The 13,084-nt window shown below is 42.8% G+C and overlaps 1 protein-coding gene across 1 annotated transcript; it reads right to left on the bottom strand.

The window, feature by feature from the left end:
* Positions 1-8,430: 8,430 nt before the first annotated feature.
* LOC134097372 (G-protein coupled receptor 6) lies at positions 8,431-9,429 on the bottom strand. The gene has a single exon (XM_062550257.1). The coding sequence runs from the start codon at positions 9,427-9,429 to the stop codon at positions 8,431-8,433; it is 999 nt and encodes a 332-aa protein (XP_062406241.1).
* Between the last annotated feature and the right edge of the window lie 3,655 nt (positions 9,430-13,084).

Below are 13,084 nucleotides of genomic sequence, written 5' to 3'. Positions count from 1 at the left end.
TCGATACAGATCACCATAGACATTTCTATGGCAGCCCCCGTAAAACATAACGGCCCATCGCTTCATAATATTAGTCAATTTCGAAGACAGTTTGCCCTTTCCAGATGGTTAACTCCTACGGCGGCGGTAGTTAGACCCTAGCCATCCATAACGCTAGCACGTTACCTGGGACCGGACACAGCCGCATAAGTACATAATGGCTACGCGGATCAGCATAACAAATTTATTGGACAGGTACAAGCTAGTCATCCAACACATTACGGAAGTACATCTAAATGCAAAGCGTGAAAGTTACTTAAACAGGTTCAAGAAATACTTAGGCTAAGATACAAAAACAGACAGAGAATGAAACATACTTTACCAGCTCAGAGGAAGATGACTACACACCGAAGTGTGGGAGTTCATAGCTAATAGAGACTCCATGAATAATGTTTTGTCTACGCTTTTATAGGCTACAAAGTTTGTGATTGGTTCACACAGTGACAGGGGTTACATGAATGGAGATCACATGATGAGTACTGTAGGTGAAACTGAGACCATTGTTGTAGTGAAACCACTTGAGTAAATCAATCAAGACATGACAATACATTTGGTTACATTTCCTGGTCCAAGTTAACTTCTGAGGACTTTGGACAAACGTGTGACAGGAGGTCCACAATAGGCCCACACTCAGTAGCTAATCAAGAGTCCATATATGATTGAAAGGAATGTCATCAGCCTGGGAACTTAGATCCTTTCAGACCTCCCTTTGACCCCTCTGGGTCATCATAGGATTGGACCAAGTGGGGTTATCAGAGTAGGATCGTTAAGGGCTGATGATTGCAGTTTCTGGAGAACCAAGGTCAGCTCTTCTGAAGTTGGAGGATGGGGTGTCTGAAGTAGCAGCTCTGTGCCAGGTTCAGGAGTAATCCATTTGTTGAATGACCTAGCAGGATTGTGCCAGGTCCAGGTAATAGTCCAGTGTTGAATGTTTCATGAGACTCATGGTGTCCTAGAAGGTCTGTATCTTGTTCGGGGTGTCCTCCCACCAGGGAGAAACATTAAAGTCCAGCAGATGTTGTACTGAGTAGATCAACCCCCCAAGAGTTAATCTTTCTCAGGATACTCCATTGTGTGCTCGACACCTGGATGGCATCAGCATATCCACGTAGTGATGGAACATTGATGAGCTTTGTGTTATTATGGGAGAAAGGTTACCAGATATTACAGATATAACATATTTAGATGTTTCATGACAACAAGGTAAAATAGAAAACAAGGTCTCAGTCTCTTTTACAAGTACTTTACAGATAATGTGATTCCATTTGAGAACTTGATTATTTACCACTATGCCGAGTGGGCGAATAGTGGTGGAATTGAGAAAATTCTGTTTAGAGTGGATTAAGGGATAAGAGGTTAGTGTAGTTGGAACATACATAGATACATCATGAATACTGTTAATAACTGAATATTTTTTCTAACGCCAGTCACCTCTTGGGATAAAAGGTTTCTATAAGATCACGTAAAGCATTTCTAGGTGACTTGCGTAGGCACAAATTTAATATGTCTTGTCTAGAGGCAGTAAATAAATCTGATGCATAATACTTTACAAACTAAGGCATGTTCGATGGCATTGATATCTTTGGAAATGGTGTGACTAGTGGTTAGAAACGCCTGCGTTTCAAATGTAACCACTTTGATAATATTCTTATTACTAATAATGAAGTGTTGAAAAACCAGTGGCGCCCTGATTTACCAACCATATTGAAAATTAACACAAAATCAATACAAGCCTATCTCTATAGTTTTCATCACATTTGTTACAGTGCTATACATATAATGACAATACATTGGAGATGTTTAAAGCAATTCAAACATAAAAACACAGGATAGCTTACATGTGGAAAATAAAACTGGTTAGAATAAAAGTTCATTTGATATCCAAATTGTTTAGTTTTGAGGCTGAGAAAATCAGTTATGTTAAGGCAATGCATTCTTGTTTTTGGACATTAAACTGGAAAGGCTACACAGATTACAATTCAGCTTTAGGACAATTGTACTACCAACATCTGTACAGTCTATGCTTTGTATCAGAAGTAATTTACAGAGTCTATGCACTATAACTTTTCAGACAGCAGCATGCAACAAAGTCAGCTTGAAACAAATTGTCTTTAGCTAAACGTATCTTTGGCAATGTGCTTGGAATTAATTTTACAATGATGGCTAGGTACATATGTAAGGTTACAAAACTGTAAAGTTGCAAAACTGAGTTTGTATTGTACTGTTCGCACTATGTGTCTGCCATTCACGTAATCAACCATGTGTGGATGTCCGCCCCTTGGCAGACTATTGTGCATTTAAAAAAAAAAAAGAAGAAAAAAAAAAAATAGGCTATATAATCAGATGGAAACGTCTGTGTTTCCGAATGTAATTTTATATTTTATCAATTAAAAAAGTAAATCAAAGTATCTTACTATGTTGTTGAATGGTGGAATAATGTCAGTCGCATTGTCCGTCTTACTATGTTGTTGAATGGTGGAATAATGTCAGTCGCATTGTCCGTCAGTGAAAGCATGGATCAAACTGGTTAAAGTAGGCTATTTGTAAACAGGAATTCTTAAGGTAAAACAAACAACTGGGCTATAAAGCTACCTGGTATACATTTACAAAGGTTATTGAATAGATGGTTCACTCTGAGCATAGGCAACTATATGATCATATCTCTGTCTGTTAAGGATCTCACCAAAGCTTTCTCGTACCAGATTTCTAAAGTTTCCGGAATAACAGAGGGTATGTTGACCCATACTACAAATATGTCCAACTATAAATGGATTGGCTTGTCGTAACTTGCCCTCAAGAACAAGAACAAAATAGAAAACAAACAACAAAAAGATAAACTCACCACAGTGGCTGTAGACAGGAAAAACTAAAAAAAAAAATTACTGCTACTCTCACTCAGCTGTCACTGCGTGAAACTGAAGGTTGCGCGGTGCTTACGTCTTTGCACGTGATTGGTTGTTAAGAGGTCACGTGTCCTCACGCCGGGGCACCACCTGTAAGACGTCACTTTTCTGAACCAATGAGGGAACAGGAAGTGGTCGAAGGAAAATCCGTGAAGCAACCGCGCGCTGTTTGAGACATTAAATGATAACCCCTGTTGAATCCTAATAAAGCTGACTCCGCCAAATATAAAGAAGGTCTAGTTCAAAGTAACATTATTCTCAGGGGTCAGGCTGGTGAGCCTGGTGGTGCCTTCGAAAGTAACATTGTGAATTCTCCGGGATCAGGCTTATGTGGGCTATAAGCGCGTGATCAACTATTTACTGTGCAATGCCACCAGTCATTCTTACCGACCCCGTATCGTCAGGAATATGCTGAGGGTCCTATTCTCCTCCACTGCCGGTTAATTCGGGCGGTTCCCGTACGTTATCATTGTTACTAGTTTCTAGAAAGGATTCAGTGTCTGCCCCGGTGACCTGGACTATTAATACTGTGATACGTGCTGCTCCACAACCACATACTAGCACAGAGGGTTCTGGCTGTGCTAGGACACGATTACTCGATACAGATCACCATAGACATTTCTATGGCAGCCCCCGTAAAACATAACGGCCCATCGCTTCATAATATTAGTCAATTTCGAAGACAGTTTGCCCTTTCCAGATGGTTAACTCCTACGGCGGCGGTAGTTAGACCCTAGCCATCCATAACGCTAGCACGTTACCTGGGACCGGACACAGCCGCATAAGTACATAATGGCTACGCGGATCAGCATAACAAATTTATTGGACAGGTACAAGCTAGTCATCCAACACATTACGGAAGTACATCTAAATGCAAAGCGTGAAAGTTACTTAAACAGGTTCAAGAAATACTTAGGCTAAGATACAAAAACAGACAGAGAATGAAACATACTTTACCAGCTCAGAGGAAGATGACTACACACCGAAGTGTGGGAGTTCATAGCTAATAGAGACTCCATGAATAATGTTTTGTCTACGCTTTTATAGGCTACAAAGTTTGTGATTGGTTCACACAGTGACAGGGGTTACATGAATGGAGATCACATGATGAGTACTGTAGGTGAAACTGAGACCATTGTTGTAGTGAAACCACTTGAGTAAATCAATCAAGACATGACAATACATTTGGTTACATTTCCTGGTCCAAGTTAACTTCTGAGGACTTTGGACAAACGTGTGACAGGAGGTCCACAATAGGCCCACACTCAGTAGCTAATCAAGAGTCCATATATGATTGAAAGGAATGTCATCAGCCTGGGAACTTAGATCCTTTCAAGGTTAGGTTAAGGTTAGGTTAAGGTTAGGGTTAAGGTTAGGAGTAGGATTAAGTGCTTTTAAGTCAACAGTGGCAGCGCTGCCTGGAAGACAACTCAGAAAACAACTCTTTAAAGTGGCTTCTTTGATGAAGCTACCATGACCAGTCATTAGCCTAATATTTGTATAATCACTTCCAAGTAACCCAGACATGGCAAAACAGCTAAAAACTGTTCAAAACTAAATTAGGCCTAGCCTACTGTAGAGCTGGTAAATACACAGGCCTATTGACAGAGAACATGGATGTTAGACATCGGGTGTAAATAGTATTGTTGATTATTACACTATTTACACCCGGGTGTAAATAGTAATGTTGATTATTACACTATTTACACCCGGGTGTAAATAGTAATGTTGATTATTACACTATTTACACCCGGGTGTAAATAGTAATGTTGATTATTTGCACCCGGGTGTAAATAGTAATGTTCATTATTTACACCCGGGTGCAAATAGTCTCTGCCTTATTATTATTATTATTATTAGTAGTAGTAGTAGTAGTAGTAGTAGTAGTAGGCCTAGTATATTATGGTTATGGTTTAAAATAAAGGGCAGTCATAGTAACAACAATATCTACAACAATATAAAATATCAATGAATCATTTTAATAATGAGTTTTTATATCAACAAGATCATAAAGACACAAACCATAACTCTGAAAGACTTTAGAGAGATTAATGAACTAAGTGTAAGATGAACAAATGAGTCTTTAAACACTTTTTGAAAGACCTACGGTATCAGAAGAAAGCAGAACACTGGGCAACTCATTCAACCAATGAGGAACCACCAAGGAAAAGAGTCTTGATTGTGACCTCTTAGCATTACAGTAATAGATGGTCGACTCAGGAAACGCTCATCAGAGGGCAGTAGTGGGGATGTAGAGCTGGATCATGGAATTCAAGTAGCAGGGAGCAGATGCAGTACTATAAGTGGCCAGAGTGAGGGGTATGAATCTAATGCTGGCTGCTAAAGGAAACGAAAGGAGTAACTAACAGAGGACTTACAGAGACCTTTTTGGTTGGTTAAAGACAAGATGTGTTGTAGCATGTAAGCCAGCTAACAATGAACTGCATTAGTCAAGTTTGGAACCAAGAACCATAGCCTGCACAAGATGCTGTGCAGCATATTGTGTCAGATAAGGTCTGGTCTACCTGATGTTGTAAAAGATGAATCTGCATGATTTGTGACTGAGGCTACAGGCTCAGAGAAACGTAGTCTGTCATCAATTGTGACACCTCTAAAGTGTTGATTTCCAATGTGCAGTGATGGGCAAGCTACACTCCAAAAGTGGTTCTTGGAGGTTCTTCGAGCGCTTCATAGAACCAGATGAATTCTTCAAAAGAATCAACGGTGGCAGCGTTGCCTGGAAGACAATGTTGGGGGCTAAAACACACGTCAAACCCTCTTTTTTTGTGTACTTAAGAGCATTTCTTTTTTTGCACTTTCCTGTGAAGCACTTTGGTATGTAAATCGTGCTATAGAAATACAATTTGACTTGACTTGACTTGACTAAAAGGAAAAATATGTTTTAGTGCAGGCTCATCTGATCCATGAGTTATGTTATGGTTATGGTTATGGTGATGGTGCTTAGCAGACGCTTTTGTCCAAAGCGACATACAAACAAAACAACACAAGAATTGCATTTAGCAGTTGATCATACTATAGTGTTGACTAAAGAGAATAGCTACGTGTTACATGGAATCCATATGTGTTCTGGGAATCAACCTCTTAACTACATTTGGAGAGACAGCGTGCATTCACTATTAGGGATTAGGGTTCCAGGAATATGTGTTGGGTCTATAGCCGGTAAGCATGTTGTGAGAGACACCACAATGCCTAAACAAGGTCTTTATCCAATGGTTATCTTCAACATAAATGCTATGGGGTCAGTGTGTGACTCATATTTATAGACTCTTTGCTTTAACCAGTGAAGTTGTTGATGAATGTCTTGCTCACCATTCTTTAAAAAAAATGGTTTTAAAAGCAATACTGAAAAGAGGAATGCACAGAGCTTTTATATAATTGCATCCAGTGTTGTATTGTATCTTGATGTGCAAGAGGTGAACGTATCGATTTTTTATTTACAATAAGACTTGTAATCCTATTTTCTGGACAGACCAGAATATTTTCCAACTCATCTCAAGTAAACTTGTCATTGACTGTAGTAAAGGTATGGAGAAATCAAATGTCCACACACACACACACACACACACACACACACATACACACACACACACACACACACACACACACACACACACACACACACACACACACACACACACACACACACACACACACTCCACTAAAAGATGATTTGTCTGATTGCATCGTGTTATGCGATTCCCAAGCCTGCACACGCCGTGACTTCAGGGGACTTCAGCACCACGGCCAGCAGCAAGTCTTGAAGACCATGCCAGCGTCTTGAAATAACGAACCACTTTGATATAACTCAGTCCTTTTCATGTTTGCTTGTACAGTAGCTACATGCAAATGCATTGGGTTTTTTTTAATTATCATGTGCCGTATGGGAGGTCGACATGTCTAGTACTGGGTCGATGAAGCCACGTCACTAACTTTAGCTTCCCTGTCACCCCGCATAACAGCCTCCCTACGCAACACTAACAATGGCTTGTGCCCGTCACACTCCCACGAAATTAACTGCTGTCGCCTACTGAGGAGATACTACACACACGTCAGAAGGGTAACCCAATGTGTCAACAGAGACTAACGTGGTGGTAGAACCGCACAAATAAAATAAAACAAAACAGCATAAAAGACTAATGTCATTTTCGCCCCACTAGGTCGGCGGCTGCCCTTTTCATCGGCTTCTTTCGCCCTGAATAGCGTGGAGACGCACGCACGACTGTCTAAACACTGGGACAGATAAGTTTCGTCTGAACCGGCTTTGCGACTGCGCATGGCAGTTTTGGTATCTAGGGTCTGATGGGCAACAAGCTTGTAACCCGTGTACGCGCCACTGATGGGAATGAATGGGGGATGCTTTATTAGATCGGTGCACGACACCGGCCCGAGGCGGCCTGTGACGCACTGCAGCGCAAAAATGCCTCTCTCTTAAACAACAGACTCGTGGAAGCTGCGATTGCGCTGTGATTGTATTTCGTGTTAAGTTATTATTTGTTTTGTTTGTTTTTTTTTTTTTTGCGTGTGTGTGTGTGTGTGTGTGTGTGTGTGTGTGTGTGTGTGTGTGTGTGTGTAAGCAAGACAGGGTAGCCCACTATGTAGACTGACAGAGGTCGTTCGATAAAAGGATTTCATATTGTTTCACGTTTTCCATAAGAGTGAATGTACTTCTTAATAAGGCTGTTTGACTTTCTCAGGATGTAGGGATCATATCTGATGTTTTTGTACTGCACGCCTAAAACTAAAGAAGCCCTGTTGGGAATACCTTCCCAACCTGAATCCTATCTTCAGAAGCAACTCTGGTGCTAATGTCTTTGATGTAGTATGAAAGTGTGTGTGCTATGTACGTGACACTAAAAGGGGAATAAAAGCTGGACGTAGACTTTCCTACACGGAAACAATTGGGGCCCTCTGGGGAAAGCTTTGGTTGGGTTGTTGCTGCTAAACAAGGACAGAGGGAGCTATATCTGACTGAAGTAATACACGGGAGACCGTTGTTTTTCCAGTTAGTTTATTCATATAGGCTTGTCGGTCTGGTATAAAATATACAATCATAGACAAGTTTTACAAAATATAAAATCATACACAATGGACAAAGTACAAAGTATTTTCAACCAAACACAAAGGCCTATGCAATACTGCTTTGGCATTTTTTTCTTTTAAATATCACAGTAAAGTGCAAACTTCTCTTCATTCATTTTGGACAAATGTACATTGCCTGGCGCGCGCATACATACCCACACTCACTCACACACACGCACACGCACTTCCTCTCTCTCTCATTCGGACACGATCATTTGTTCTGGTGACTCCTATGTTTTATGGTAAAGTGCAGATGCGTAACGGACATTTAGCACGCGAGTCACATGTTTACATGAACCGGCAACAGTTAGCAAGAAAGTACACCGTGGAGTAAACTTTTTTTGCTGTAAAAAGAGCTCGTGGGACAGTCAGACATTACACGGCTAAGTCACACCTCACTCGGAGACCGGGAGCGACAGGAGGAGGCGTTCGTTTGAAAACAACCGCAGAAAAGTACTGAGAGCGCACGCTGGATGTCCGCGTTCCGGTAGGCATATATGATGGGGTTGATCATAGAGTTGTAAGTGGCGGGAAGAAGGGTAGCGTAGGTGTACACGGAAGGGTACTCCGGCCTCCCCACAAGGCAGTAGACGGCGAAGGGCAGCCAGCTGGCGCCGAACGTGCCCAAGATGATGGCGAGGGTGGAGACGCCTTTCTTGGTGGCCACGAGGTGCGACGTGCTGAAAAAGTGCTGCTGCAGGGCGATCTGGTGCGCGTGGCGGCACACGATCTTGCAGATCTTGAAGTAGAGGCTGAGCATGAGCCCGAACACCACGAAGAACGAGGCGGCCAGCAGCGTGACGTGCTGCTGGGTCAGCGGGCGCACGATGCTGCACGTGTCGGGCTCCTCGAGACAGTTCCAGCCGAGCACCGGCAGCAGTCCAAGGCACACGGACACGCCCCACGTGCACGCCACCATCAGGTGCACGCAGTGCAACGTCTTCTCGGAGAAATAGGTGAGCGCGTTGTAGAGGGAAAAGTAACGGTCCACGGTGATGGCGAGAAGGCTGCTGACCGACGCGGCGAACGAGGCCACGAGGAAGCCGACGGTGATGAGGCTCACGGTGTCGGATGAGGTAAGGTACTGGAACGCGAAGTTGAGGATTAATCCCACACCCGCCAGCAGGTCGGCCGTGGCGAGGCTGCCGATGAGCACGAACATGGGCGCGCGCAGCGTCGGGGTGTAGAAGATGATGGCCACCACCAGTGCGTTCTCGCACGCGATCACGGTGCCGGACAGGCACAGCATGATGTCCCACGGGTTCACGGGAAACTCCAGGTGCGAGACGGAGGTGGTTGAGAACTCGAGAACGGTGCCGTTGTCATCCGCCCAAGGAAGCAGCGGAGAGATCTCTACCGTCTCGTTCACCAGATCGCTGTCATTCATCTCTTCCACCCTAAAGAGGAAAGAGGGAAAAATAAATTGAACGATTAGTGTCAATTTCTGCTTCAGATCATTCAAATGGAAAATGGCAGAACATTTAAACGAACAAAAGTAATCAGCTATTTCATCTACAGAGTTTATTTTGAAGTAGAAAGTTGCCTGGACATCTGCCCCAAAGATTATATACTGAAAACATGTAACAAAAAAGTTATAGACTTGTCATCTGCCATAAACTGATGCATACATACATACATACACACAACAGACTACAGCAGTGTTGACTGAAGTAGATAACTGGAGCAGCAGCCTATTTCTGCAAGTTTGTCCGCGATGTCGCTGTCCGTGGTGCTGAAAGCTTGCCTGTGGTCGCTCCGCATTCTAATAACCTCTGCCATTAGCCTACTGTTCTTATAGTCACTGTGGAACACCGTTTCAAACTTCGGATTTTTGTTTTCATCTAAGCCACACTTACCAGTTTTCATAAGGTAGTTCTTGTCTCGGTGGAAACCGTCCTGTTGGTTGGATCGCAGAGACTTTTCTCGTTGCCTCAGGTGAAACCTTTCGTCCTGCTCCGGTTCCCGCGTGCGGGAGAGACAGCGCACACCGGGGCCAAGGGAAGCATTGACTGGGCAAGGTAACGTGAGGCGCGACGAGACGAAGATGACTGGTGTAGGCAAGGTCCGCGAGGAGCGCTATTAAACACTACTGACGTCACTACCTCTCTCGCTTGCTCTCTCTCTCAGACTAGAGGCGACACACACACACACACAAACGCGGGCGGCAGAGAGAGATCACATGTGATCGAAACACATGCTGGAGATAGATGTCCAACAGTTTTTTTTTTTTTTGCTGTTGTACGAGCAACCCAAACCGCTACTGGAGCACTGGGGGACTAGACTGCCGAAAAGGGATTCTGGCTCATCTCCAAAAGATGCAACAACTGTAAACATATATGTGTTGCTTTGCTCTTACTGCGACACCAATGCTGGATAACCTATATTCTAATTACGACCTTAATTCCTCCTACAAAGATTGAGACAGTTTACACACACTCTTAGGCTAAGCTTAGACGGTGACATGATTGAACACGAAAAACTATACGTCTTTGGTGTTTTATTTTATTTTATTTATTTATTTATTTAAAGAAACTAGTACTACGTAGCGTGAACCGGTACCATCCGACTTCATTTGGCGAAAACAGACACCATGCGCCTTTGTATATTCAACGTGATGCTGCGTTTGCAAGGCTCATTCGGCCGTGAGCGTTTCCGTGTCCGAGGACAGCAAAAAAAGAAGAAAAAAAAAGCCCTGACTTTGGGTCGCCCACCGGACGCAACGGTGGGTGCTTAGCAGCGACTGCTCTAGCCCCAATGAACGCGTAATCATTCGCTCGCTCGCTCGCACGCATGGACGCGCGCACGCTGTGACAGGATGCTGTAAATAGGAGACAGTAATGCGTTACCATAGTGCATAGTGTACTTTGTATTGTGCGGTGTCTGTGTGACCCTTAAAAAGTCACTTTTAAAGGTTGTAAAGTGACCAAAATACAGCGGGCAGGCTAATACAGGCCATCATCATGTATTTCTGTGTGTGTGTGTGTGTGTGTGTGTGTGTCAGTGTTGCATCTCTATCAGTTTATAGCACTCCAGATGTCCTTTCCCAGAACGTACCGCTTCTACCCGGGATCAGTTCAGTCTGGACCTCTTCGTTTAACTTTTTTTCCCCCTCTCCAAGCACCAGGCAGGTCTAGAGCCCCACAAGCTGTCTGAAAACAGACAGACACACACTCACATACACACAGACACACACACACACACACACACACACACACACGCAAAAACACATCCATCCACATACACACACACACACACACACACACACACACACACACACACACACACACACACACACACACACACACACACACACACACACACACACACACACACACACACACACACACACACACACACACACACACACACACGCACACACACCTTCAGACATTCTTATATTAACCCTTACAGGCTGGGACCGTGGGTCTTTCTGGATACTAGACACCTATTGTGCCATCAACATTGGATAACACTTCAGCCCTGCTGAATGAAAATAACTCACATAATCACATAATAATCTTGTCAAGGTCCATGTTGTAGACCGTTATATCAGGGTCCCCTGATAACAGTGTTGTGCACCCTGTAATTGTTATAATAACTGCATAATGACAAGTATATGATATTATATACAGGATGACTTCTTTTCACTTCTTTTCATTAGGCAAAGGCACCACAAAGACTGATGAATGGGGAAAGTGAAGAGAGAAACCAGCAACACCTACAGTAATGATTAAGGCTACTGCAACATACTGTATCTACCACCTTGGCCTTGAAAATCTCTCTCTCTCTCTCTCACACACACACACAGAGAGAGAGAGAGAGAGAGAGAGACACACACACACACTGATAGAACCATAGATTATACAGTCTATGGATAGAACTGAATGTGACTATTTATCATTTATTAAACTCTACGTATCACCACATTATATATTATATAATTGATTGAATTACTTAATTGTTTAATTACTATTCTCCTATTTAGTCATTGTTTTATTTTCATTAGCTTTGCCTTGACATTGTTTATTGTTTATGTTGCTATTATCTTTAGTTGACACTAATCTGATCAACTGCTAAATTTAATTATTGTGTTGTTTTGTTTGTATGTCACTTTGGACAAAAGTGTCTGCTAAGTAACAACTGTAACTGTAACATTAAAGCAACATTAAAGAGTTTCCAAAATCATTTCAGTTGTTCATCAACTCGTAACAGGGTAAATGGCACTTCTTCATACACTTCGCGGCCCTCTATCAGCTATAACCGCACTATTTAAGTTTACCAGATCAGGTAGCGATTCTGTAGTATGATGGAACGAGACATAAGTAACTACAAATTTGACCTGCCTCAATGTCACAATACATCATACTGTCATCATGTCACTAATAAAATCATGCAAATAATTTTTTGCTGGATAAACAAATAGCGTTTGTGCGACAGAGGAAAAGTGCTTTAGTGTTGTTTTAACATTAAGCTTAATAAAAAATCTCAGTGACATAAACCAGAGACAGAGAGTCGATTGATATCACTTTTAATTCTTCATGGATACTGACTTTACTAAAAGTGCTACTGGACTCCGTGGGACAGACTTGACTGAGAAAGTCAAAGGTCACAGACATGTGGTTTGTGCCGTCAATGTGTGTGTTCGAGGTCAGCTCTGTTGTTACATGATTGGTATTTGAGGTGTGTGTGTGACAGCGCCATATCAGCACTCTGTGTTTATGTGTGCATGAGTGTGAGTGAGTGTGTAAACACGTGCAGTTACCATCGTGTGTGTGTGTGAGTGAGCGAGAGAGAGAGTGAGTGAGGGAGAGTGAATCTAGTATCAGCAGTGTGTGTGAGTGAGAGTCTCTGTAGTCATCAGCTGTGTGTGTGTGTGTGTGTGTGTGTGTGCTGTGCGTCTGCGTGTGTGTGTGTGTGTTTTCTATGAGCCATCCTCAGCATGAAAGCACCTTCCACCCACTGGTCACTGTTCAACCACTGATATCCTAGCAACCAGGGTCACCTGCACTTTATTGCACTCAGGGGGTGGAGGGCTGAGAGCG

Source organism: Sardina pilchardus, chromosome 12 (assembly GCF_963854185.1).
Source record: "Sardina pilchardus chromosome 12, fSarPil1.1, whole genome shotgun sequence".
Classification (NCBI taxonomy): Eukaryota; Metazoa; Chordata; class Actinopteri; order Clupeiformes; family Clupeidae; genus Sardina; species Sardina pilchardus.
The sequence above is the reverse complement of the archived record's forward strand: the minus strand, read 5'-3'. Positions and strand labels throughout refer to the sequence as shown.

Coding starts and splice junctions, on each gene's coding strand:
- LOC134097372 (XM_062550257.1), bottom strand. CDS start 9,429: ATGAATGACAGCGATCTGGTGAACGAGACGGTAGAGATCTCTCCGCTG.